Source organism: Brassica napus, chromosome C6, assembly GCF_020379485.1.
Source record: "Brassica napus cultivar Da-Ae chromosome C6, Da-Ae, whole genome shotgun sequence".
In the NCBI taxonomy this organism is placed as follows: Eukaryota; Viridiplantae; Streptophyta; class Magnoliopsida; order Brassicales; family Brassicaceae; genus Brassica; species Brassica napus.
The window spans coordinates 39,005,652-39,030,744 of NC_063449.1; the positions used below are offsets into that span (position 1 = coordinate 39,005,652).

The 25,093-nt window shown below is 43.0% G+C and overlaps 2 protein-coding genes across 11 annotated transcripts; one reads left to right on the top strand and one right to left on the bottom strand.

Moving 5' to 3' along the window:
• Nucleotides 1-6,590: 6,590 nt before the first annotated feature.
• Nucleotides 6,591-9,419, bottom strand: LOC106407339 (T-complex protein 1 subunit alpha-like). 10 transcript variants are annotated; one of them, XM_022705559.2, is made up of 12 exons: nucleotides 9,076-9,411; nucleotides 8,802-8,866; nucleotides 8,576-8,682; nucleotides 8,437-8,483; nucleotides 8,303-8,359; nucleotides 8,193-8,218; nucleotides 7,975-8,105; nucleotides 7,828-7,890; nucleotides 7,669-7,747; nucleotides 7,416-7,511; nucleotides 7,131-7,196; nucleotides 6,591-7,035 (listed from the first exon to the last, which is right to left on the bottom strand). In XM_022705559.2, the coding sequence occupies exons 7-12, from the start codon at nucleotides 8,058-8,060 to the stop codon at nucleotides 6,934-6,936; spliced, it is 492 nt and encodes a 163-aa protein (XP_022561280.1). In that variant the 5' UTR covers nucleotides 8,061-8,105; nucleotides 8,193-8,218; nucleotides 8,303-8,359; nucleotides 8,437-8,483; nucleotides 8,576-8,682; nucleotides 8,802-8,866; nucleotides 9,076-9,411; the 3' UTR covers nucleotides 6,591-6,933. The 10 variants fall into 10 exon arrangements, with proteins under 10 accessions (XP_022561280.1, XP_022561279.1, XP_013703645.1 ...); XM_022705558.2 differs by having other exon boundaries at nucleotides 8,430-8,483; XM_013848191.3 differs by having other exon boundaries at nucleotides 8,430-8,483; nucleotides 8,576-8,709.
• A 2,017-nt stretch (nucleotides 9,420-11,436) lies between these two features.
• LOC106395065 (protein C2-DOMAIN ABA-RELATED 2-like) lies at nucleotides 11,437-14,123 on the top strand. Its single transcript, XM_013835596.3, has 3 exons — nucleotides 11,437-11,708; nucleotides 12,170-12,265; nucleotides 12,361-14,123. Exons 1-3 carry the CDS (start codon nucleotides 11,598-11,600, stop codon nucleotides 12,679-12,681), a joined length of 528 nt encoding a protein of 175 aa, XP_013691050.1. The 5' UTR covers nucleotides 11,437-11,597; the 3' UTR covers nucleotides 12,682-14,123.
• Nucleotides 14,124-25,093: the final 10,970 nt, after the last annotated feature.

Sequence of the window (25,093 nt, forward strand, 5' to 3'; positions counted from 1 at the left end):
GAATGCTTTCCTCCAGAACTAAAGCGTGGTCGGGGGAGACCGAAGAAATCAAGATGGCAATCTTGGTTGGAGCTATCTAGGATGAGAGGACACAAACCCAGGAAGAAACACAGGGCACGGAGATGCTCAAACTGCAAGGAAACTGGCCATACGAAACCACAATGTACACAACCAGTTGACTAGTTGTCCAGACGACCTAAATTTAAGTCGTCCAGTCTTGATTACCCGTCCAGACGACTAAATTTTTAGTCGTCCAGTGTATTTTATTTTTAGACGACCTTCTACTAAGTCGTCCAGTGTATTTTATTTTTAGACGACCTTCTACTATCCCTTCAAGTGTATTTTATTTTTAGACTACCTTCTACTATCCCTTCAAGTCGTCCAAACCTTCTAGACGACTTATTTGTAAGTCGTCCAGTTGGAAAACCTTCCAGACGACTTATAATAAGTCGTCCAAACCTTCTAGACGACTTATTTGTAAGTCGTCCAGTTGGAAAACCTTCCAGACGACTTATTTCTTCCAGACAACTTATATATTTACAAATCTATACAAAGACAAGCTGAAATACAAATACTTCGCTCGTTAAGACAAGTTCAAAAATCATGTTCAAATACAAAGACAAGTTCAAAAATCATGTTCAAATACATCTAATCATACATGCCCACGAACTTATCACCATCCACATTTTCTTTCAGATGCTGATCAACAAGCTCCTTCCATATATCCACCGCCATATTATCCCTCATTTTCTTCGCGTTGCACCTAGCAAAGTCTTTAGGGTCAAAGGAGACCCCAAGAGCATGACATTCAATGTACTTTACAGCGTACACGCCACAATCACCATTGTTGGCCGTGGGTACACCTTTCAGCGGTCTCTCATATGTGTATGGCTCCAACCCGTATTTGACCCGTATTTCGTCGGTGGCTGCGCACTCAACAAGCAGATAAGGGACCATCTGGAGAAAAGGCTCCATTATCGCATCCCATGCGTCTGGTACACTAGATGAAGGTATGCTGTCCCAGACGACTATGTGCCTCTTAGGGATCGATATCCAAATAGCAACCCAATGCTTGTCGTCCAAGTTCACTGGCGCATAGATATCATCAATGTCCTCCCCCCACTTCTTGTTTGATTGGCAAAATGAAGGTATTGATCCGTCATAAAAATTCGACGCCCCACCAGGTAGAACTCTTCCTAAACCTTTGTGATCAGGTTCCGATGTTTTGAAGAGCTGATACTGCTCTCTCCAAGACTGGGAAAAGTTGTGATCCAGGAAGCACATTCGCTCGCTCCTGAAAGCTTGTGGGTTCTCCTGATACCTCTGCCTTAGCACATTAATCCAAGCATCTAGATGCTGCATATTAAATATAACAAGTTAGAAGTTACCAGACGACTTAAATATAAGTCGTGTGCAGAAGACTTACGCAGTCTTCCAGCCATCCTCTGGCTGTCCGGAGGAAGTGGTACCACCTTGTTGGTGATGTACGTGGTTTGTCCTCGGTCTTAGTTAAATAATGACTGCAAACAAAAAAGCAATCAGTTTTGGACGACTAAATCAAGCTATTATGGGTAAAGCAATCACTTACGGATCAGTTTTCAACCAATCAGCGAGTTCCTTCAACTTATCTTTGTTTACTGGCGGAAATGGATTATAGGCTGCCACTTTATCTTTTTTTTTTCTCTGCCGTATAAGGAGATCTCACAGTGGGAGCAGGTTTCTTCGCTCGTTTACTCTTTGCACGCTTGTCCAATACAACCAGGCTCGGTTCTGAAACTGGATCGCTTGGCTCGGTGGAAGCGAGGCTCGGTTGTTGATCGGTGGAAGCGAGGCTCGGTTGGTGATCGGTGGAAGTGACAGCAACAATCTCTTTGGAGGTGACACCATCTGCTTTATCCTCCGGCAAGATCTTATTTACCGAGTTCGCCTCGGTTGCTGTATCCTCCGGCAACCATCTCTGCAATAAAAGTTGCACACAAGTTAACCCTGGACGACTTAAATAAAAGTTTTCTGGACGACTAGTTGACCCTGGACGACTTAAAATTAAGTCTTCCGTGGTCAACTAGTCGTCCAAACAACTTACGTTTAAGTCGTCCAGGGTCAACTAGTCGTCCAGACAACTTTTACAGTCGTCTGGACAACTAGTTAACCCTGGATTTGATACTAACCTCTTTGATTTGAGGAGGCTGTTTCTTTTGAGGAGGAGGCTGTTTCTTTTGAGGAGGAGGAGGCTGCTGCTGTTTCTTTTGAGGAGGAGGAGGCTGCTGTTTGGTTTGATGAGGAGGAGGAGGCTGCTGCTGTTTCTTTTGAGGAGGAGGAGGCTGGTTACTAACCACGGTTTCATTGGCATGAGGGGTAGCCTGTTTGTTTCTACCCCCGGTTTCTTTGGCAAGAGGGGTAGGCTGTTTATCTTGAGGGGTAGCCTGATTGGTTAGAGGTGGAGGGGTAGCCTGATTGGTGACACCAACCTTCTTCTCCACAGCTTCCAATCTATCGGACAACTTCCTAAACTCCCTCATGCACTTATTAAACCATTTTTTCATGCAGTCAGCTACGCCCTTGAACATAATTTCCAACTCCTCTCTGGTCACCCCTCTAGCCTCTTCTCTAGCCTCTTCACTAGCCACTTTAGGAGCCTCTTTACGAGCTTTCTTCCGAGGTCTTGGATTGTCTTCCTCCTCCTCCTCCTCCTCCTCCAACACAACCATCTCTTTGGCCTTCTTCGATGGAGTCACAACCTTAGGTTTTGTATTGACCTTAGTACCAGTGACTTCCCAGCAATCCATGGTCCACTTCCACGGTCTCCGCTCATACATGACTTTAATGATGTTCTCCGCGGGCAGGTCCTCAACCTCAGAGTCCCATTTTGGCCACATTTCACTAATGTCCTTCTCAACAAAGTTGATCACGCGGGTCTGCAGTAAATAGAAGAATCGAGTTAGATATTTGAAAAAAAATACTAAATAGACGACTTAATTATAAGTCGTCTACTAAGTCGTCCAGCTGGAACACCTTCCAGACGACTTATAATAAGTCGTCTAATAAGTCGTCCAGATGGAAGACTTTCCAGACGACTTAATTAAGTCGTCCGATAAGTCGTCCAGCTGGGAAGACTTTCCAGACGACTTATTATAAGTCGTCCGATAAGTCGTCCAGCTGGACGACCTTCCAGACGACTTATAATAAGTCGTCTGCGCAGTCTTTTGGATTGAAGTAAATACCTGACTCAAGATAGCAGCTTTCATTGATCTGCGGCCTCTGCTGCCCTCGTAAGCCAGTATCGGTGGAGACGGACTGTCTGCTCTGGGACCACCAATACTAGCACCCAATTCCGGCATAGCTGTGTACGTCCAGACCTGAAGAACTTGTATAAACCCATCCACGGTGTAACAGCCAGCAATTTCTTTGTTCCACAAAGAGTCCATCAGCACCTTAAACGCGACTCTCCCCCATGGATAATTCTCAAACCGTTCTAAATCCATCACTAGCCTTGCCAGAGTAGATCGTGTAGCGGTTGAAAACTTTCTCCCTTCAATGAATCCAGTGAAGATGGAGAGGTACGCGAGCCGCTTGCGATCTTCCCTGGACCAATCCCCGCATCTCTTCAGTGCTGCTATTATCTGATCAGTAGTTGGCCCAGCTTCCAGATGAACTCCCAGCATCCCCCAGAAAGAAACCATCTCTGGGGTAACGTCACATTTTGGTGTCTCAAGGTCCTCGATGTACTCGCAGTTTAGACCAGTGAGGTTTTCAAACTCTAACAGTGAAAACCTCAAAGGTTCTGGACCAACGAGAGACCACATCTCATACTTCTTCTTAATGTCCAGCTTGAAACTGAGCATGTAGTGAACCAGCCTTGAAGCCCAACCAAATCCCTGCTCCTTGAACTTGATGAAAACTCCCAAACTCGACTCCTTGAGCTCTTCAAATTCGTCATCAGTAAGAGCTTTCCTAAGAGCAGTATGCAACTTGCTGTTATCCGTATGATACGAAATGCTATTGTGGGCTTCTGGCTCTTCCCCTGATGTGTATAACCTACGGGGGAGTTCTGGAATATCCATCCTTTTTGTCTGCAAAATAATCAAAGACAACAATATAAGTCCAGACGACTTAGTAGACGACTTAAATTTAAGTCGTCTGGAAAGTCGTCCAACTGGACGACTTTCTAGACGACTTAAATTTAAGTCGTCTGGAAAGTCTTCCAAATGGACGACTTATATTTAAGTCATGTACTAAGTCGTCCAGTTGGAAGACTTTCCAGACGACTTAAATTACTTACAAGTCTTCCAGTCGCAGAAGGAGTTGGAGTACTCGTCATTGCGGTTATAGATCTGAAAAAATAAACGTGAAACGGTGAGAATGAGTAAATTGATAGAGACAACGTTTTATGTTCATCTTTTCCTCGAGATTGATGACTTAGCGGCGTTAGGGTTTACAGAGAAACGGCGCTAAGGTTTACAGAGAAGAAGCGGCGGCGCTAGGGTTTAGAAGAAGCGGTGGCGCTAGTGTTTAGAGGAAGCGGCGGTGAGAACGTTTGTGACCACGGTGGCGAGGGCGACGGTTTGTTCGGAAATAGTGGAAGCGGCGGCGCTAGGGTTTAGAGGAATCGGCGGCGCTAGGGTTTAGAGGAATCGGCGGCGCTAGGGTTAGAAGAAGCTGCGGCGACAACGGTGAGAATGAAGTGAGATAGATAGCTGACGTTGAGAACGATGGTTTGTTCGGAAATCGTGGGAATTCGAAATCGCCTTTGAGAGAGAACTGTTAGGGTTTCTGAATTTTGCGAAAAATGAAACAAAAAAAATAAAAATCACCTTATATATTGGGTAAATAATCCGGTTAGCTTTAAAAGTACATTGGTAAACTTTAAGGTTTGGTCCGGTTTAGACGACTTATTCTGGCTGATAATGTACAACAGACGACTTAATATTTAGTCGTCTGTTTTCAGACGACAAAATATTAAGTCGTCCTAGACCCTAAAATGAACCCCTAAACTAAAATGACTAGATTAACTAACTAACCACGTTATAAAATCAAATTATACTTAAATAGTGTTTACTATACACAGAAATGAACACGCATAAGTAATTTTAAAAATTTTCAAAAACGGTTTTAATGCTTTCCAAAATCTAACCCTAAGAACACATACAATACTACAACATATGTTGATGAAACATAAACTAAAGAATATCATGACTCACGACTTTCACTCATCTATGCTGAAAACAATTGAAATTTGTTATATCTTAATTTATACCTCCTAAGACATATGTTAATTACATAATTCCCATTTTTCACTTATCAAAATATTTTTTACAAAATTTTTAAATTATGTTTAAGACTAACTGTCCAGACGACTTTCAGTTAAGTCGTCTAAACAGACGACTTGCGAGGGGTATAAACGTAAAAAAAATTCCGTTTTTTTGTTTGGTCACAAGGGGATAGTTGTAATTTTAATAGCCTTTTAGGTTACTTTTGCCTTTGACCCAAGTTGGGGTATTGTTTTGGGTTTGACTCCAAGTTTTGAGTCACACTTGGCAATTCTCCCTAGATTCTATTACAAGTTGGGAAAGGAACAAAAATCCACATGGCATACCTTCGATTGCAACTTGAAAAAGAAAAACAAAAGGCGTAACACAGGAGTTAACCATTTTAAAAAAAAAATAGCAAAAAATTCGTAAGAACAAAAAAGAAAAAAATCCATTTAAATATTATTTTTTCATGTCTTCTCAAACTCCGACCAACATAAATGAAAATTAAATTTAAAAAATAATTCTTTTTTTATATGGTTACCAAGTTCAATTTTGTGAAAATATACAATAATATAATTACATACATCACACGACAATCATCATCCTGCGCATACCTACCTAATATATAAAATAGAATTGATTTAAAGGTTCTAAGAATGTCTACATAGACAAAAAAAAAAAAAATAGCCCATCATTTATACTAAATAATAACATATCATTTATACTAATAAATAATAAAAATCACCAATAAAAGTGTCAAATTGATATCTTAGTTGTTTTCTTAAATGTTACTTTTATTAAAAAATATAATTTCAAAATCAAATAAAAAAAATATAAATAAATTATCGGAAAAACTAACAAAAAGAAAAAAAAATCATAAAACGCTAAAACTATATAGGGGATATGTCAAAATAATAAAAATAAATTAAAAATAACTTAAAAGAGCATTTTCAATACATTTCCTTAAGCATGTCAAAATATTCAAAATAGTATTTATCAAAATCTTTTTATCATTCAATAGTAGTTTTAACTGTAAAGTTTTAAACAATCCATTTTAATCAAGAAACATCAAAACTTTAATATGTAAAAATATAACAAAATTTTAAACAAAATGTGTGATGTCTGAATTTTTAAGAAGTTCAAAATTTATTTACATGTTGATATATCTAAGTTATGGTAATATTTAGTCATATTAGACATGCCGTTTTCCCTAGATTTAACAGTTTACATTAAGTTTGTCTCTCTCTTATGTTTTGAGCGAATGTTTTCTACAAATAGTCTTTGTACACACCGCTTCTGATGTCAAGATTGTGAAGAAGAAACTGAGAAGCACACAAAAGATACTCAAGAAATCAAAGCAGTAACATTACGCTAACCAACCAAGGCCAGCTTCAACTTAGTTCAGAGAATATGAATATTACACATTTATACAAAAATAGAGGCTTTGAGCTTCAGAATTTCTACTATTACACATCTATCCATACTTCTTCGTATAAAAGATTACATCAAGTTTGAGCCAGCGCTTAACAAACCAATTGCAGTTAAAGGAAAACAGTAAAAAAAAATACTTTTTGACGATTTTTTTCAAGTTCTCGTGGATCGTTAACAACAACTTGGGCACCCAGCTGCATTTTTGTCTTCTGAAGATTGAAGTCAAGGCAAGCAATCTTGGCTGGAGACACTCTTAATGGCATCCTTGGGCAGCGCTGCCAGTATTGAGTGCATATTCTTTCAACAAATAGCTGTCTCGCGCACTTTGTCCATGAGCTTTCAGAATATTGATCCCCTATAAGGTAAGTAAGCAGAAAATGTTTAACGATTAAAATATCATCCTGACTTCAGATGCTATTTTTAAACTTTGACAGAAGAGAATAAACAGACCTTGATAGGGTACTTTATCTCCCCTCGCTGATTTGTCATCTTCACTGATAGAACGGCATCCACAACCTTGAAGAAAAAAGGTGATTATAACAGTTCAGAAACATGGAGTAATCAGCCAGAATTGCAAGAAATTATAAACGGATCCCACAATTTAGAAGGAAATTCTATAGCAGACTTATGTAGAAAAGAGTCCCCCAGACTACACAGAGAGTAAACATAGGAATTAATAACACAACTCACAACACTAATGCTTTGCGAACAAAGGAATGAGAAATGAAAGCATACCAAGTTGGCAAAGAAGTCGCTGTCACCAGATATCAGTTTGGGGGACATGCTGGTTTTAGCACAGTTTATCAATGGAACTCTCCCAAGCTTTTCGACCTATATAATACAACAGAAGTAATTAACTGAAGCGGCAGAGACGTCCACTACAGAGAACTTACACAGTTATGCTTACAGAAAAACATTATAAACGTCCACCACATAAATTCACATTTCCTCACTACTTATTCTGACAATTTGATCTAAAGCTTTGTACCTGCTCCTGCGAGTGGAAATACATGAAGGGTGTGTAGTTGAGGAAGTTGGATACTCTTGATGTGTATATGTCAGCATACCTGAAACCAATTTTGAGAGAAGGAAGTGTGAGAGATATACTACAAGTTGCTCAGAAAAAGCAGAGAAGAGGTATCCGTACTTTTCGATTTGTCTCATCAAGTATCTTTTGTCCCACAAACCAGCACGTGAAAAGAAGCCCCACCTGGTCAAACAACCCCAAAAACTATGAGTCAGAAAGAAGAGGTATCATAGATACTTGCGTAGTTTGCCCCTTTTTAAGAGAAACCTTTTGTTGAAGAACTCGCCGTCTGATTCAAGCATTAGACCAATCTTGTCATCTAGTCTTTGCATTACAATGAGAAGCTTCTGCATGGTCTCCGTCAGTCCTTGATCAGCCAAGTTTGTAGCAGCCAGGGTCTAGAAAGAAAAGATAAAGAGAATACCTTATACTACCAATTGTATCCAGCACATGAACTATAGATCTTGTAAAGGAGATAAACAAACCTGAGCAGGAACGACCTTTGCTACTTCTTTGCAGATCAAGCCGAAGTATGACACTATGAACATGAGTCAAGAAGTATGATAAAGCGATGAATAAATAGCTTTTCAGTTACCTGGTGTGTTATGATCACTTCTAAAATATCTCGTAAGAATTTCAAGTCTCTATATATCTATATCGAGATTCAGAATGATTATCAGAAAAATGCAAAGAAACAGAAATCAAGATTTTTCACCTCCTACCATCAACCTTGAGATTACATGGAAGTGAGGTTAAACAATTTCCAGATGCATTTGCTGTTCCAAAGAGACAGAGAAGCAATTAGAGATCCAAAGAAAAAAGGTTCACGTTTTGCATATAAGAAAGAGCTTAGAAACTGAGATAATACCGCTGCTGCGTACTAATACTGCCTAGGATCCAACAGTGAGAATGAGTCTTGTTGAGATTGAAGCAGCCATATACTTTGAACCAACTGAAGAAACCCCAAATGCTCATCTATAACACCAACTCGAGTTTCTCAATCTAGCGTAGAATGTAATCTAATCGAATTAGAATATCAATATATATGAATAATAGATCATATTTTGCTCCACTAAGAGAAGAAGAAAACTAACCGGCCAGAGGAGCTGCGATGATTGATGGTGAAGGCGAAGAAGTAAAACGGAGACTATCAAGGATCCTGCAAAACATGAACAAATAGAAACACAATCAACAAACATACGCGAAATCATCTCCCAAATAGGTGAAACAAAATTTTTGATTAAAAAGTTCATCAAGAGCATATCAACCCACACGAAAAGCTCTGGAGTTAACCCTCTCTCAAAAAAAAAAATTATTTTGTTGTTTGAACAGATTGATAAGATGGTTTCAAAGATGAGGAATTGTTACCTTTTTATATTCCCTGATAAACCGCCTAGCTGAAGAACATGCATTCAAGACTATATTGGTGTTGATTGAATTAATAAGGGATTCAATACGAAGAATCCATAACAGGAACCGCTTAGGTGACGAAGATGAAGATCAGACGTCGCGATAGATCGTAGAGAGAGGATGAACCCTGAAGATGAGACGGTGTAAAGGAGGAGATTAGAGAGGAAGGCTCGTCGGGCTGGAAAACTGACGAAGTCCAAAAGCCTAATAACGTCAAACGATTGAAGCCCATCACGCGGAGACTTAATGAAACGCAGAACATGGACACGTGGAGCCGTCTTCTTGCTCGACTTTCTTAGCCGGCGGATGACGTGGATGGGCCTAAGAAGGATAGAAACACTTCTTTAGATAGATTCTTATTAGAATTTGGATTGAGTAATGGAACTTTGTTGCGTACATGTATAATACTGATGCGGTGTTATGAGTTAGAATCAACGACATATTATGTGTGGGGGCATATAAGAACACCCGCAGCAGTATCGTTTAATTAATTTGTTTCATATGAGTTTCTCGCTAGAAAAAGTTTTGTCTTTTTACCAAGCCCGACAACTAACGCAAGTTTTCGTTTGGTAAAAGGTCACATTCAATAACCTAACTTTTTTTCTATAACTTTTTTTTTGTATAATCTGTGACATTTGCTAGTCGATAGCGGAATTTTCTATAACTTGAAACTCTTCGTATTCGATAGCGGAATTTTCTTTGATTAGTTCTGCAACCTATTCTTTTTCTACTGACGCTACCATTGTCCTATAGCTTTTTTTTTTTGTCTTTTCATTGTCCTATAGTTAGTTTACAGTCATTTAGTCTAAGCCAGTATTAGTAGTCAGCAGAAAATCATATTTAGAGAAAAGTTAACTTTTTATTTCTTCTTTTTTTTTTCAGCACTTTTTATTTCTTTTTTAAACTGACTTTTATAAAAATGATTTTTATGTTGTCAAAAATGACTTTTATTAATAATAATTTTCAACTATGTTTGAATAAGAAGAAAATCCTCCAATAAATTTTTAAGTTATTAATTATTAAGGTCTATCACATTTTGTCACAAAATTGTAAAAAGAGAATGACATACATTAACAGTTTACAAGTTGAAGGGTAAAACAAAAAAAAAAGAAGAAGCTAACTTAGGGATTTCCTTCCAATTCAAAATTAGTTTGAAGAGTGTTTTATCACTAAAAATCATTTTTGATTGTTGTTATTTGCTTACAAATTACAGTAACGTATTTTATAATTAATTGATTTTTTAATTTATGATTGTGTATAGATTTTCGTTTTTCTACTAATGCGAGTATGTAATCTTCTATATACTCGTATTTAACATCTATTTTTTCCCGGGTTTAAGCACTCGTTCAATGAACCATTATCAGAATTAAACCCCATCTGAACTGATTGACGCGTGCAAGCCGCGTGATAGTAAAAGCTTCAAGGCCTGGAAGGGATTTGGAGTAAATATGGAATGTTATCGTTTTGGGCATATCTATATATATAAAGCTAAATATGTAAAGTAATTTTTTTAGAGTTATTTTTGGGTTCACCCCCTACCAACCAATAGAATTTCATTATTTCAAATTCGATATCTTTTAAAAAAAGAAATAAAATATTATCAAATTATATTATGTTTAAAAAAAAAAAATAGTAGTTACTGAAAAACAATTAAAAAAAAATCTTTTTAACGTCGTCACCAAAACACTAAACCCTAAATCCTAATCCCTAAACCCTAAATCTTAAACCCTAAACCCTTAGGTAAACCCTAAACACTTGGGTAAATCCTAAACCCTTGGGTAAACTCTAAACTCTTGGGTAAACCCTAAAGCCTTGGATAAATCATAAACTCTAAATAAAAACACTAAGCCCTAATACTCTAAACCCTAAACCCTTGAGTGTTTTAGTGTTTAGTGATTTTGATTTAGAGTTTAAGATTTATCCTAGAATTTAGGGTTTACCCAAGGGTTTAGGGTTTAGGATTTAGGGTTTAGGAATTAGGATTTAGGGTTTAATGTTTTGCTGACGACGTTAAAAATATTTTTTTTTGTAATTACTACTATTTTTTTATTTTTACCTTTTAATTTAAAAAAGATAATATAATTTGAAAATATTTTGTTTCCTTTTTTAAAAGATATCGAATATGAAATAACACAATCTATTGGTTGGTGAATCTAGAGGTTCACCCTAGGAGGTGAACCCAAGAATAAGTCATTTTTTTATCACACATTCTAGCGTCTTAAGGAAATAAATCAGTTTAGAAAATAAATATAATTAAATAATTCGTAAATATAAGAAATTTCGAAAAAGAGAAAATAGAACAGAAGACCTATTCTTTGGTTTTGACTGAATATAAGGTGCTTATAAGAGAAGCAAGTCACTTCAGAGGCTACGATGTCAGTCAATTACAAAATTTTCGGTCAAGCCAATTTCTTTATAATCTAAATTTCTGAAATACCAAAGCTTTTCATTCTGAAGAAAGAGAGAGGAAAAAACCGAAAATGGAGAATATGTTAGGCCTTCTAAGACTTCATGTGATTAGAGGTGTTAATCTCGCCATTAGAGATTCTAAGAGTAGCGATCCTTACGTCATTGTTCGAATGGGTCAACAGGTATTATTCCAGACTCCTAACTTTTCACGAATTTCGAGTTTGTAATTCAGTTTCTTAGGTTCCGTATATATTCAAGGTTGTCCCGTTTATTTTTTAATATGGATCTTTTTGGTCACCAATCTGGTTGTCTTGCTCAGATTTTCTGATGTATCTGATGAGAGAATTTCAGTTAAAAAGTGAATATAAAAACTTATCGTGTTATAATGAGACAAAAAAAAATGAGACAGAACATACATACGTGTTTCAATTATAGGTTTGATGCAACGCGAGTTTTTAAGTATCAACATGTCAAATGTAGTTGAGTTTTACTAATGAGAAATTCCTAGGATTTGATTTTATCATTCAAAATAGTAGTTCTTGTTTCTGACCTTGTCACACCCATATAAAATGATCAATTTTATTTTACATGTACAAATTTACACTTGAATATATGGTGTTATGTTTTTCTTCTTTTGACACAGAAAGTACGAACTCGTGTGGTGAAAAAGAATTTGAATCCAGAATGGAACGAAGATTTGACACTCTCTATTTCTGATCCAGTTCTTCCTATCAAAATCGTAAGTGGATCAAACATTACAACAACTTGCTCTAAGTTTTGAGAAACAGAACAGAACATAACAAGAAAGTGGGTATTATTTTTGTGATGATACAGATGGTTTACGATAGGGACTGGTTCTCAAGAGATGATAAGATGGGAGATGCGTTTTTTCACATTGATCCATTCCTTGAAGCCATCAGGATCCAAAACCAGTTCAGAGGACTCCCCGAAGGAACTGTAATAATGAAGATACAGGCAAGCAGGCAGAACTGTCTATCAGAAGAGAGCAAGATTGTGTGGAACAAAGGAAAGATTGTCCAGAATATGTTCCTTAAGCTCCAGAACGTTGAGTGTGGAGAGGTCGAGATTCAGCTTGAGTGGATCGATGTCTCAGGTCTTCTGAGTATAAAGGAGGATGAGGATGTTGCTTACTAGATCTATTTTTATATTACAGGAAGTTTGTTAGAAAATAAACTAGTTATGAAGCTGGCGTGGGAGGGGCTTCGGTCTCCATATAGAGATGATGTATGGGTTTCAACTTTTCTCAAAAAAAAAAAATGTATGGGCTTTAAACCAAAACTCCCCCAATTTTTTTTTTTATAAATTGAAAAGAAAAAAACTCTTTTCTGGTTTTGTGTTCTTATTCTAACAAGAAAAACATAACACACTTTGTTGTAGAGAGAGGAAAAAAGGAATGAGATGAAATCAAGTAGATAGCATAAGATGAGATGGAGAAACTGATTTTTTCCTCATTTTGCACAACATCTACTACATATTCATATAAGAAAATCAGAGTAATGAACTCTGTTTTCTCTACCCTTACACATGTTAATATGTTATAGAGCCCCATAAAGCTACCACTCTAGACACCTCCACTTTTCAGCAAAAGAAACAAGCAACTTCAAGAACTTGAACAATTCAAAATAAACAGTAAAACTTCAACAACTTCCTTGACTTGTTGTACTTTGTTTTCTTTCATTATTCTCACTTGTTTTGTTGATACCATTGTGCAGGATTAACAAATGTGAGATTTCAGCATACTTCTGACCATTGTTTTGTTTTCAACACTTTAATTGCATCTTATTGAAAGAGAGACTTGCTTGGGTCCTGTTTAGTAATGACAAATGGTGATCATCAAATGTGAAAAGATCAAGAATCGATATGCTTGCATCTAAGTTTGAAAATCTGCAGATGGAGGAAAATGAATCACTTGAGGAACTCAGTGGAAAACTGAATGCAATAGCAAATGAAGCACAAACAATGGGAAAGACATACAAAGACAAAAGCTTGGAAGAAACTTCTCAGATGCTTAAATCCAAGAATACAGCTATGGACACTGCATTAGACACTGACACAATGGATTTTGGTGAAGTCACGGGCCACTTACAAGCATATGAGATGAGTGAGAAACTCAAGTGTAGAGGGTGAATTCGACCATCCCTCAAGGCCCGAAGAACAGACGGCCCGGCCCACGGACGCAACGATGGCTCGGCGTGATGGCTCGAAGCGCGTGTCTCTCGGCGTAAAATGGGAGAGCTTTCGGTCGACTCCTCGGCTAAGCGTCCCCGACTTAACGGCTCTCCGAGACAGCATGGGCTTCTCGGCCCAGCGAGTTAGGAGCCCACGAAGACGATGCAAACTAGGTCACGGGAGAGCATGAGGTTAGCTATATAAGGTGAGGGAGATGCAACGTAAAGGGGATCCGAAATCACTGATACACACTGGGCGGCTAGATTAGGGTTTTACCTTTGTTATCTCGCCTTGTCGTATCTCTCCGGTAAAGCCTTTGAGGCTCCGGTACCTTTCCTTTCACGCATTTCCTTTTCTTGTAACCGACGAAACGTTCTTCCGACCATTAATAAGACGTCTTTGCCTAAACCCACTTCTAAAATCGAACGTTCTCTCGTTCTAAATCGTTTTCCGATCAAACAGTTGGCGCCCACCGTGGGGCCTTTAGCAAAGTAACGTCGGTAAGATGGCGACAAGTAACGACGACTCTTCCTCTGGAGAAGAGCGTGAAGCTCCTGAAGTAACACCGGCATCCTTCCCTGCGACTCCGACGCCACTTCCACCTGCTTCCATAGAAGCTATCATGGCGCGCCTTGCGCAGCAAGATGCAGCCCAGAAAGCGGCAACAGATCAAATCGCAGCGCTCGCAAAGATCTTAGCTCCTCTCGTCGCGAACGTGGAAGCCTCGACGGTGCAGTACCGAAGACATCTGTTTAACACAGAGAGAGCGACTGGTGCAGCACCAACGCAAGCTGCCGACCAAGACGTCGACGACGACGTGGTCCAAACCCCTGGGGTCTTGACGTGCAAACGATAAACGAGCTCGCCGCGTTGAAACAGTCGGTTCTCGATATAAACTCCAAGATTCATCACGTAACTACGTCCGCTCCCCAGATCGAGCGGGTCCTCGCAGAGTCTCTCCGGACACCGTTCACTGAGAAAATAACGAAGGTTCGTCTCCGAAAGATGGAAAAGCTCCGTCTTCCGACCTTCGACGGTGTTTCCGACCCTTCTGCTCACGTCACATCCTTCAATAGCGCGATGCGACGCGCGGACCTTTCTGATGAAGAAAAAGACGCCGGTTTTTGTCAACTTTTTGTCGAAACCCTAGAGGGCATCGCTCATAACTGGTTTACTGGCCTTCAGGAGAACTCGGTCGATAGTTTTCACGACCTCTCAATGACTTTCCTCAAAAATTACATCATGTTCACTCGACAGGAGGCCACCGCCACGGATCTCTGGAACCTCAACCATGCAAACGGGCAAAGCTTGAAGGATTTTATGGAAAAGTTCAAATTTATTGTCTCGAAAGTCGACGTACCGGACCACATAGCCGTGGAGTGATTGATGAATACCCTCCATATTAATTCGCCATTCCGGGCTGACCTCTACCGACACCCAACGAGATCTGTACCGGATGCAATCGCTCGTTCCAAAAACTTCATCCGAATGGAGGAAGATACCAAAGCTAAGGCGGCGAAAGAAGCAGCGGCAAAAAAGACTCCCGCCCGGACGAACGACACTCGTCATGAACCACGCCAACATTCTACAGGTGGCAAGCCCAACCAGAAGAAGGGTTATATGAACGTCGTGGACGATGGAGAACCCTCAGGCTCCGCCATTGTGGTGCGAGAGAAGGGATGGAATCATTGGGATCGAGACACCAACCAGCAGAAGTCTAGTTCTCCTGAACCGACAAGCTCAAGTATTGCAGAGCCGAGCAAATGGTGTTCTTATCATGAAGTCAAATCACACGACACAAAAGGATTGTAAAGTTCTTTACGGACATTTCCTCAAGTCCATCGAAAGCGGGAAATCGAGATAGAGTCTTCTCCGCAGAGGCCGAAGAACAATAAGAGTTGGAGCAAAAACAAAGAGAAGAAAACTCAGAAGTCTCAAGCAAAAGCCCCTTAGAGAGAAGAGCAAGCTAATCCAGAGAGAGCCACAATAAAAAATCTCAACCTCGAAGGAGAATCAACTGATGAAGAACCACCTAAGAACCGGCAACGGGTGGAAATGATACTCCCTCGACAGGCTGATTCCTCGGATGACGAAATTCCGTCGGTACCGAAGGACTTGCGCGAAAAATTGGGCAGAAAAACAGATTCCAAAGACTTACGCACCTTTCTGAAGCGGAAGGCCGAAATGGTACAAAAGAACGAGGCAGACCTCAGGACGTCCCTCGACGAGTCTAAAGCAAGAAAGACTACCCGCATCGGAGCTGCTCCACACCTTCAACCTCAGCCGCAGATTTACATGAGCAGATCAACTCCAAAGCTGAAGACTTGCGCGCCAAGCTTAGTCAGCCCAAGCAACATGATTTACGACCGTGCCTCGAAGCGAAACGACAAGCGCAACGGGAATTGATGAAAGCTACGAACACCCCGCACCTCAACGTCATAATGGGTGGTTCACCTCCTTGCGGGGACTCGGTAAGAGCAGTTAAAGATTATAGGCGACAAGCCATCACCGCCCAAAAGTGGCCTTCGCAAGTCGAAGCAGACCATCAAATCTCTTTCTCGGCGGCCGACACTCACGGCATCAGCATGCCGCATAACGACCTGCACCTAATCGATATCGGAATTGGCAAATGCCAGGTCACGAAGGTTCTCGTTGACACATGCAGCTCAGTCGACCTTATCTTTCAGGACACGCTCGACAAGATGGGGGTCGACCTACGTGACATGAAGCCCTCTTCACGCACTCTCACGGGATTCAATGGCTCCTCGGAAAAAATGATTGGGACAATTCGTCTCCCAGTTTACGCAGGCGATGTGACCCGCACTGTTAAGTTCTCTGTTATCCGGGCTAAGGCGCCCTACAACGCAATCCTCGGTACGCCTTGGTTACACTCCATGAAAGCCATTCCCTCCACCTATCACCAATGCGTTAAGTTTCCTGGGAAAGATGGAACAACGCAGACGATCAGCGGGGATCAACGGGCTGCGAGAGAGCTACTTATCGCCGCGGTCAAGCTACAACATTCACCTTCTCTCGTCAACGCGGTCACCAAACCAATACATAAGATCTACCCTCAGAAGGAAGAAATCCTCGAGGTTCCCATCGATGAAGCTGACCCATCGAAGGTCGTGCGCATTGGCACTTATCTCTATGACGATATGAAGTCATTAATCATTTCTTTCCTCAAAGAGAATGCCTCAACCTTTGCATGGGTAACTACTGATATGAAGGGAATAGGCCCCGCAATAACATCTCACGAATTAAATGTCGATCTGACGTTCTAGCCTATTCGACAGAAGAGGCGGAAGCTCGGACCCGAACGGTCCAAAGCAGTAAATGAGAAAGTTGACAGGTTGCTCGACGCAGGTTTCATCGCCGAGGTACGGTACCCAGAGTGGCTAGCAAACCCTGTCGTCGTTAAAAAGAAAAACGGGAAGTGGCGCATTTGTGTTGACTTCACGGATTTGAACAAAGCCTGTCCAAAAGACAGTTACCCTCTCCCGCATATCGACCGTCGCATATCGACCGTCTGGTGGAGTCGACTGCCGGCAATTAGCTCCTAACATTTATGGACGCTTTTTCAGGATACAATCAAATCATGATGTACATGGACGACCGCGAGAAAACGGCGTTCATAACGGACAGAGGGACGTATTGCTACAAGGTCATACCTTTCGGCCTAAAGAACGCAGGAGCGACTTACCAGCGTCTGGTCAATAGAATGTTTGCCGACAAACTCGGCAACACTATGGAAGTTTACATCGATGATATGCAGGTCAAATCACTTCGCGCCAAGGACCATCTCAACCATTTACGAGACTGCTTCATAACGCTGAACGAGTACGGGATGAAGCTCAACCCGGCGAAATGCACCTTCGTTGTCACGTTTGGAGAGTTCCTAGGTTACATTGTTACCCAGCGAGGAATCGAAGCAAACCCAAAAAAAATAACGGCAATCCTCGATCTCCCTAGCCCGAAGAACACCCGCGAGGTTCAGCGTTTAACTGGAAGGATTGCGGCACTAAACAGGTTCATCTCAAGATCCACAGACAAGTGCCTCCCGTTCTATGAACTCCTGCGGGGAAATAAGAGATTCATCTGGGGCGAAAAATGCGAGGAAGCCTTCAATCAGCTCAAGCATTACCTCACGACACCTCCAGTTCTGTCGAAGCCCGAGGTCGGGGACACTCTATCCATATACATTGTCGTCACCTCCTCGGCAGTTAGCAGCGTCCTAATACGAGAAGACTGTGGTGAACAAAAACCTATTTTCTACATCAGCAAGCGAATGACGGAACCAGACACGAGATACCCAACCTTAGAAAAGATGGCCCTCGCCATCATCACTTTGGCAAGAAAACTCCGACCTTATTTCTAGTCGCACACTATCGAGGTACTCTCCAACCAGCCCCTTAGGACGGTAATGCAAAATACCAACCAATCAGGAAGGCTAACAAAGTGGGCAGTGGAGCTTAGCGAACACGACATCGTGTACAAGAACCGCACATCAGCTAAGTCGCAAGTTCTTGCTGATTTTCTGATCGAGCTAACGCCGGAGCTAGAACAAGATCTCGTGCTGCCAAGTCTGAACTGGATACTGCATGTAGATGGTTCATCTACGAACAAAGGTTCAAAGGCAGGCGTACAACTCCAGTCACCGACAGGCGAACTAATCCGACAATCGTTCAGTTTTGATTTTGCGGCGTCCAACAACGAAGCCAAATACGAGTCTCTCATCGCAGGCCTTCATCTCGCTAAAGCAGTAAAAGCTAAACGGGTCAACGCATACTGTGACTCCCAACTCGTGGTGAGTTAATTTCTCGGAGACTATGAGGTCAGGAACGATTGGATGGATGCTTACTTAAAACTCATCAAAGATCTTACACAAGATTTAGAATTCTTCGAGCTAACGAAAGTCCCTCGCGGAGAGAACGTATGTGCGGACGCACTCACATCCCTTGGAAGTAAGCGACACGATCAGGTAAAAAGGACAATCCCAATACATAGGATCAAGAAGCAAAGCATCAGCCCAGTGACAGAACAACTTGCCATTACAGCATCTATCACCGACGCCATGGACATCGACGAAGGGGAACCCCGCACAACGGAAGGTCAACTCGAAGATTGGCGAACGAAATTCATCGCTTATCTTTCCGATGGCATATTACCTACAGAGAAATGGGAAGCAAGACGACTCAAAAGACGCAGTGCGCATTACGTTGTCATGGATGGAACACTCCATCGATGGACTGCAACAAAAGTACTCCTTAGGTGTATCTTTGGAGACGAAACAAGGCTGGTCATGGCCGAAACACATGAAGGAGCAGCTGGAAATCATTCAGGAGGACGAGCTCTCGCACTAAAAGTGAAAGGCCTCGGTTTCTATTGGCCAACAATTAACGCGCATTGCGAATCCTATGTCAAGAAATGCGACAAGTGCCAGCAACACGCTTCAACCATACACAGCCCGACGGAATTGCTCCATACCTTGACAGCGCCATACCCCTTCATGCGATGGGGAATGGATATCATCGGGCCAATGCTGAGTTCTCGACAAAAGAGATTCATCCTAGTCTTAACATATTACTTCACTAAATGGGTGGAAGCAGAAGCCTACGCCAGCATTACCGACAAGGAGGTGCAGAAGTTCGTTTGGAAAAACATCATCTGCAGGCACGGGCTCCCATATGAGATAGTCACAGACAACAATTCCCAATTTATCTCCCACAACCTCAAAGAGTTCTGCGACAGATGGAGAATTCGGCTCAACATGTCCACATCGAGAAACCCGCAGAGCAACGGTCAAGCCGAGTCCACAAACAAGACAATCATCGACAGACTCAAGAAATGACTCGACTTGAAGAAGGGTTGCTGGGCCGACGAACTGGATGGGGTCCTCTGGTCCCATAGAACAACACCTCGCGGAGGAACGAAAGCCACCCCCTTCTCGATGGCCTATGGAGTCGAAGCAATGGCACCTGCTGAGGTAAACGTGACGAGTTTACGCCGTTCCAAAATGCTGCAGAACGTCGAACTTAACCAAGATATGCTCCTTGACGCACTGGATGATATAGAAGAAAGACGCGACCAAGCATTGCTTCGTATCCAAAACTATCAGCACCAGATCAAAAGCTACTACAACAAGAAGGTTAAGTCCCGCCCCCTCGAATTGGGAAATCTGGTCCTCCGGAAGATGTTCGAAAACACTAGGGAATGAAAGACCGGAAAACTCAGAGCCAACTGGGAAGGACCCTACAAGATCATCGAGATCGTAAAACGTGGAGTCTACCACCTCGAAACTTCAACCGGCGAAGCGGTGCCGCAAGACTGGAACTCAAAGCACCTTCGACTCTTCCACAACTAAAAGCACCAAAAGCAGATGAACGACCAACGGTCACATTCACTTGCTTAAAAAAAAAAAAAACACTTCCCCGACTAATTGCGCTCTCAGCCACTTTTACTTGGAAAACAAAGAACTACGAATGACTTGATCCTCTACAAAGGAGGTACGTAGGCAGCCTTAACGGGTCCAGCCGTAACACAAAAAAAAACACTTCCCCGAGTAAATGCGCTCTCAGCCACTTTTACTCGGAAAACAAAGAACTATGAATGGCTTGAACCTCTACAAAGGAGGTACGTAGGCAGCCTTAAGGGGTCCAGCCGTAACACAAAAAAAAACACACTTCCCCGAGAAGTCGCGCAGTCCATGCGATGCCTACATGAGATTCGCCTCAGCATCTCGAGACAAACGTACCGGCACTCTCACCCCACAGGCGAGTATGTCCAGATCAGACACATACTCGCGGGAATCCAGTCATATCACAGTATTAACTGATACGTCCGAAATGATGACTCCTATCCATTTCATAATTTGCCAAGTAAGGTTTGGCTGACCGAACGCTTAGAAATTACTTTGAACTCGAGTTAGGAACCGTTGTCATTTAAAAATTATCTTTCACGGTCTAAAGTTATCCTATTTTGACTCGTAACAAATCGACATACGACGTCAAGCAAATCAGGAAACTTGATAAACGACCAAACGACACCCGAGCACGAGTTGTTAAATTCGCAGCCCGTATGAGTCAACGTCGAAAAACGACTATGTCACTGTCTCGATACGGCGTGAATCACATACTCTATAATCGCTAGCGGTCAAAACATCTACTGAGTTTCCTAAAAACTAGCGCAAGACCTACACCTTCTCGGACCTTGACTCCTCGAGTTATCAAACGCCCAAGAAGCAAGATAAATAAGGCACAATTCGTAAACAAGAAGAATTAGATAAAGTCTTAACAAACGAAAGACTACACTGGATCAAGTCATAATACATAAAGAAGAGCAAGGTTCTTTCAAACTAAAAGGGACAACAAAGTCATTTCTCGGGGTCTTTAGCCTGCTCCTACGCTACGGCATGACTATCAAGAGACGGTTCAGGAAGGGAGGTGCACACGGGTTGATCCGCGTCGACGCTTTCAACACGAGCGATCGCCTCGCTCCCACGAACCTCAAGCTGATTCTCGGAGGGGTTCACTTGAGAACCGATTATCTCTCCACTCTGCCCCTCATCGACCTCCTCGCCGGCGTCACCCTTGTCCGATTCTCGACCCCGACCATCCTCTGAGTTAGAAACGGAGGAGTCAGAGATCTCAAGAACATTGCTCCCATCCTGGTTCCCAACAGATTTTACTCCCTCATCAATGGCTTGTGAGTTGAGAGCCGGCGCGTCAGCCTTTGATGAATCATCTCCCACGGAATGAGAGGGAGCAGTCGAGGTTCCAGGACGATCAGTAGGACTTTGGAGAACCCCGACAGTCCTCGGATCGATCAAGCGTACGTTGGACCCATGCGGATCGAGACCCACGAAAGCTCGCATATCGACGAACTGAGAGTCGAGGCGAAGTGGAGAAGGACCAAATCAGCCTCTGGGATCTCGCCGGGATCAAGCTTCAAGGCTTCCTCTTCGAACTGTTTCTCTCGGGCTGCAAACATGTCAATAGTCTCTTGAGGATTGTCGCGACCACTAGCCTTTAAAACCTCGAGGCCGCTCTTAGTCCCGAACGCCTGACTTTGAAGCAACCGCGCCGTGTCAAAAGGTCCACAGCGAGTCCACCATTCGCGCAGATTCCCGAAATGCTTGTTTGATTTCGCAATCATCTCGGTCTCGACCCTTACCCTCTCCTTCGCAACCTCGTAAACACGAGAGTCCCTAAGGCGGTCCAGTTCTTTCTTATGCTCCGCGACCTTGACTCCCATCTCCTCCATAAGATTGGCCTTTCGCAGCTCCAGAGCCTCGATAGTAGAACGAGCAACGGAAAGCTCCTCCTCAGCTGCGTCAGCTATTTTCTTCAGAGCTTTCCTCCGAGCAACCGCGCGGTCCCGCTTCTCGGCCATCTTTTTGAACTCCCCTTGCCATTCCGCCTTCTTTCAGCGGAGAAGTCTACTCTTGCTCGCCACTGTCTTCTTCAGCTTCTCTGATTCAGCAAGCGCTTCTTTCAGCGCGGAGTCATATTTCTCAACGAAGAAGTTTGAAACCCCATCGCACTGCGAGACACGAAAACCAAAACACTTAAGAGACAAAATAAGTATCTAAGGGAAGAAACGAAAGAGCCGAAGGAGAGTCTTACCAACAACTTGTGCGAGCAGCATCAACATACTCATCCTGAAAGATCAAGTCAGCAACTGGCGGAAAGGGCTTTGGGTCGCACTTGATCTGACTAAACAGTTCCGCACATCTGTGCGGAGCGTAGATGAGAGGAGTTGGCCCGTCATACTCGAACGAAACACGGTCAGGAAACTGGACTCTCGAAGTCTTCCTGACGACCGAAATACCACCAGTCGATGAACCGGGGACCGATGCCCCAGGGTTCGATGGAACAGAAACAGAGGGAACCTGGCGCTTGGTCGTCCCCTGCTCACCAGTTTGCTTCAACCTTTTCTTCTGAAGTGGAACCTCGGGCGAGACGTTCCGAGGTTCATCCGCTAAGGCCAAGTTAAGAGAGGGCCCGTCAGTTGGATCAGATGGAGCAGAGGAGCGGGCAACTTCGGTACCTTGATTCATGACGTCATCCTCCAAAGATAGTTGCTTCTTCTTCTTTCTCTTCTTTGTCGACGGCTCCGCAGCCTCCGAACGATCACCTTCCTCTAGAAGGGTCTCGAGATCATCATTTACAGACGACTCATCACGAGACCTCTTCTTGCTCTTCTTCTTAGAAGCAACATCAACAACACCAGGCGAGGATTCGCAATGGTCAAGACTCGCGAGGGTCGTGTCATCAGCCACTAACTCGTTAGAAGGCACCGACGGCTCAGCATTTGACAAGCCAAGCTCTGCTGCCATCATAGCACTCAGATCCGGAAGGCCCCTCATCTTCCTTACTGCGTTGATCTTCTACTGCTCTTCCCTGGTGAACAGCGAGATCCGTCTCTTGGTCTTGTTAGCCGAGGGAAGGTAACTCGAATCCCAATCCCCTGCAAAGGATATATGGAGAGAAAAGACTCATTCACCAAGGAAAGAGTAAAAGTCCATGATGGAACAAGAAAAAGAATGGGCTTACTCCTGGAAATACGATCAATCGAACGGCGGACCCTTTCCCAAGAAATATTCCCCCAATGCTCTTGAGCGAGTCTCGCGACAGCACGAGCGCCCGCAAGAAATTCTTCCAGATATTCGCGAGAAGTCGGATGGTCAGCTGCAAAGAAAAAAAGACAACGAAAATAAAAGGCAGTTAGTATACGAAGAAATGATACGAGTTAACGAAGGTGTTCTACCAAGCAAAGTGTTCCATAAGACACATGAGTCGTCGTCTGGAGGATCCTCGAAGGCAGAGTCATCGCATTTAATGAAGAAATAAGACCTCTGCCAATCGAGCGTCTTATTAGGATGCCCCCTATCACGTTGTAGCTTGGTCGCATTTTTATCGATAGAAGGCCATCATCCAACGAACTGACTGACGTCAACTCTTCGAAGGCGCGAACGCTCAGCGAGACATCGATCTCGGCAGCCATAACCATCAAAGCAACTGCAATACGCCATGAACCGTTCAAAAACTGACTTATCGCTGCCTCTCGGCACCTCGGATATGCCGTGACTAGTCGAGGAATTGGGAACCAAAGCTTTGTATCGTCTCGAAAATAGGATTCGTAGACACATTGATACCCAACTGGCGGTAACCAAGGCCTTTGGCTTGCCGAGAGAATCAAGAAGGTCACCCCTAATCCACGACATTTCCTCAGGAGCCTCTTCACGCTGTTAGGAGGTGATTGTGTCTTCATAACGTTCTCCCAAGCCTGACCACTCACATCTGGAGAGCGCAGGAACTCGGAGCTATTGCCGGCAGTTCCTCGAAGATCTCTCCAGGATAGTAGCAAGTCGGCATATAGTCATCGGGAAGGACCCCGTCTCTCGCACCGCCATAACCGTCTCTCTCGCAAGCATGCGGCTCGGCTGGGTTTCCCCTTACTTCTTGCCAGTATGAACGCGCAGACTCGGAAACTAGGATCCTTTGAGACAGATCTAGACTCCCGGTATCCATCATCGCGTCGTGATGAACGCGTTCGAATTCTTCGAGTGGAACCTCGCTCACCTCTCTCGAGGGACGAGATACGGTCGCGACCTCTTTCCCTTTCTGTTTACGAGATAACCTCCCACCAGACGACATATCGCTATCTATGTTACAACAACAACCTAGAGAGAGAAGCGGAGGGGAAGAGAGAGAAAGTACCTGGATAACGCGGAGAAGAGTAGAGAGAATGAGAAGCGGGCAAGTATTTATAGGGGAGAGATGGGGGTGCTTTCCTGAGGTGTCATCATTTGATCTACATGGGCCTACGTGGGCCTAGGAACAATATTTAGCCGCCTAAGAAATCGAAACGTCGTTTCGACTTCCCGAAATAACCGGCTTCAACTCCAAGTCAAACCAACGGTTGGGGTAGAATCGGATCTAACCAGACCAAAACCGGTTTGGCTAAGATTTGATTAAACCTCCCGACAAAGCGAAAATACTTAACGGTGCCTCGCGATGCCCGATCTGATAACATACCTTCAGGACGACCCGTCTGTTCTTCCAAACCATTAACCTTCTAAATTCATCAAGTTCAACAGGACGTTCATCTCGATGAACTGGGGGGACTTACTGTAGAGGGTGAATTCGACCATCCCTCAAGGCCCGAAGAACAGACGGCCCAGCCCACTCAGGACGCAACGATGGCTCGGCGTGATGGCTCGAAGCGCGTGTCTCTCGGCGTAATATGGGAGAGCTTTCGGTCGACTCCTCGGCTAAGTGTCCCCGACTTAACGGCTCCCCGAGACAGCATGAGCTTCTCGGCCCAGCGAGTTAGGAGCCCACGAAGACGATGCAAAATAGGTCACGGGAGAGCA